We start from the raw sequence: 2,041 nt of genomic DNA on the forward strand, positions 1-2,041 counted from the left end.
TTACGAGCAGCGGACGGTGAATTTTGTGGAGGGATAAGTCACACGGCAGAAATGGGGACGCTAGGGCTCTGCTTTTTGCACTGACGGCGGCCGTGGTGGCGTCACGCGCCTTGAACAGGTCGATGTGGTGGTTTAACTTCAGCCTGCGCAGGCGTTTATTTTCAAAACGGGGCAGTCCGCGTTCCCCCCCAGTTGTAAATCTTCTCGTTTCTCTTTCAGGTCGCTCTCTCAGCAGTAGAAATGGACAGCAGCAGTTTCATTCAGTTTGATGTGCCCGAGTACAGCAACACTGTTCTGAGCCAGTTAAACGAACTCCGCTTGCAAGGGAAGCTGTGCGACATCATCGTGCACATCCAGGGACAGCCCTTCCGAGCCCACAAAGCTGTCCTAGCTGCCAGCTCCCCGTATTTCCGTGACCATTCAGCGTTAAGCACCATGAGTGGCTTATCAATATCCGTTATCAAGAACCCTAGTGTTTTTGAGCAGTTGCTTTCTTTCTGCTACACGGGAAGGATGTCCCTGCAGCTGAAGGACGTGGTCAGTTTTCTGACTGCCGCCAGCTTCCTGCAGATGCAGTGCGTCATCGATAAGTGCACGCAGATCCTGGAGAGCATCCACTCGAAGATCAGCGTGGGGGACGTCGACTCGGTCACCGTCGGTGCCGAAGACAATTCCGAAAGCCGCAACGGAGTTAAAGACAGCAGCTACTTCGCCAACCCCATTGAGATATCCCCCCCGTACTGCTCTCAGGTGCGGCAGTCGGCAGCGGGCAGCGATCTTCGGCTGGAAACCGCTCCGGGCAAGACTCTGCGTAATCGCCTGCAGGAAGAAGGGCATTCGGACCGAGGGAGCAGCGGGAGCATCTCCGAATACGAGATCCAGATTGAGGGTGATCACGAGCAGGGAGACCTGATAGTAAGGGAAAGTCAGATCGCAGAGGTGAAGGTTAAGATGGAGAAGTCCGACCGGCCAAGCTGCTCCGACAGCTCTTCCCTCGGAGACGACGGGTACCACACGGAGATGGTGGACGGGGAGCAGGTGGTGGCCGTCAACGTCGGCTCCTACGGGTCTGTCCTACAGCACGTCTACTCGTTTACCCATGCCTCGTCCCAGGCTGCGAGCGTGTCCGAACCCTTCGGGAGCCTGAGCAATACGAGTCCCTCGAGGTCGATGCTGAGCTGCTTCAGGGGGGGTCGTGCGCGCCAGAAACGGGTATCCGCTGCTCACTCGCACAGCGACGTTCAGGGCTTGGTGCACGGGGCTGACGGCGAGGCCCTGCTGAGTAACCCAGGATACGAAAACAGCCCCCAGGAAAGAAACACCAGAGGCCACTGGCATCCCTACAGCGAGCGGCTCATCTGTATTTACTGCGGGAAGTCCTTCAACCAGAAGGGGAGCCTGGATCGACACATGCGGCTGCACATGGGAATAACTCCTTTCGTGTGCAAGTTTTGTGGGAAGAAATACACCCGCAAGGACCAACTCGAGTATCACATCCGAGGTCACACAGATGACAAGCCCTTTCGCTGTGAGATCTGCGGGAAATGCTTTCCTTTCCAGGGTACGCTGAACCAGCACTTGCGGAAAAACCACCCCGGGGTGACGGAAGGCAGAAACAGGGTGGAGTCTCCAGACAGAACAGCCTTTGTGGAACAGAAAGTAGATAACGATGCTTCAGCTTCTGAAGCTATGGATTCTAGTATGGAAATGCACGCCATGTCCAACACATCCGACTGAAGCACCACGCTCCGAGCGCGACGCAAACAAGCACATTACTAATGCGTTTTTTCAGTCTTGTGTTCTTGTAGTAACCTTCAGTACAACAGCCTGCTCGTTGTCCTGACCCTCCGGAAACCGGTCAGAAAGGGGGTCCGGGCAAGACTACACGCGGCTGCTTTGGTTTGGAAGGAGGCTGGGTTGTTTGCAGCTTTGTTCCTGTTGAAGATGCTCAGAATAGAACAGACAGTGCTGGGGGAGGCTGGGGGCCGTCGGCTGAAGTGTCTTGCGGGGGGCCTGGCAGGACACACGCCCCAGCGCAGAG

General features: G+C 56.1%; 1 protein-coding gene across 1 annotated transcript; it reads left to right on the top strand.

The window, feature by feature from the left end:
- The first annotated feature begins 234 nt into the window (after nucleotides 1-234).
- On the top strand, nucleotides 235-1,737 carry ZBTB34 (zinc finger and BTB domain containing 34). The gene has a single exon (XM_010160417.1). It carries the CDS (start codon nucleotides 241-243, stop codon nucleotides 1,735-1,737), a length of 1,497 nt encoding a protein of 498 aa, XP_010158719.1. The 5' UTR covers nucleotides 235-240.
- The last annotated feature ends 304 nt before the right edge of the window (nucleotides 1,738-2,041 follow it).

This window comes from Eurypyga helias, unplaced genomic scaffold (assembly GCF_000690775.1).
Source record: "Eurypyga helias isolate BGI_N326 unplaced genomic scaffold, ASM69077v1 scaffold33321, whole genome shotgun sequence".
Lineage (NCBI taxonomy): Eukaryota > Metazoa > Chordata > Aves > Eurypygiformes > Eurypygidae > Eurypyga > Eurypyga helias.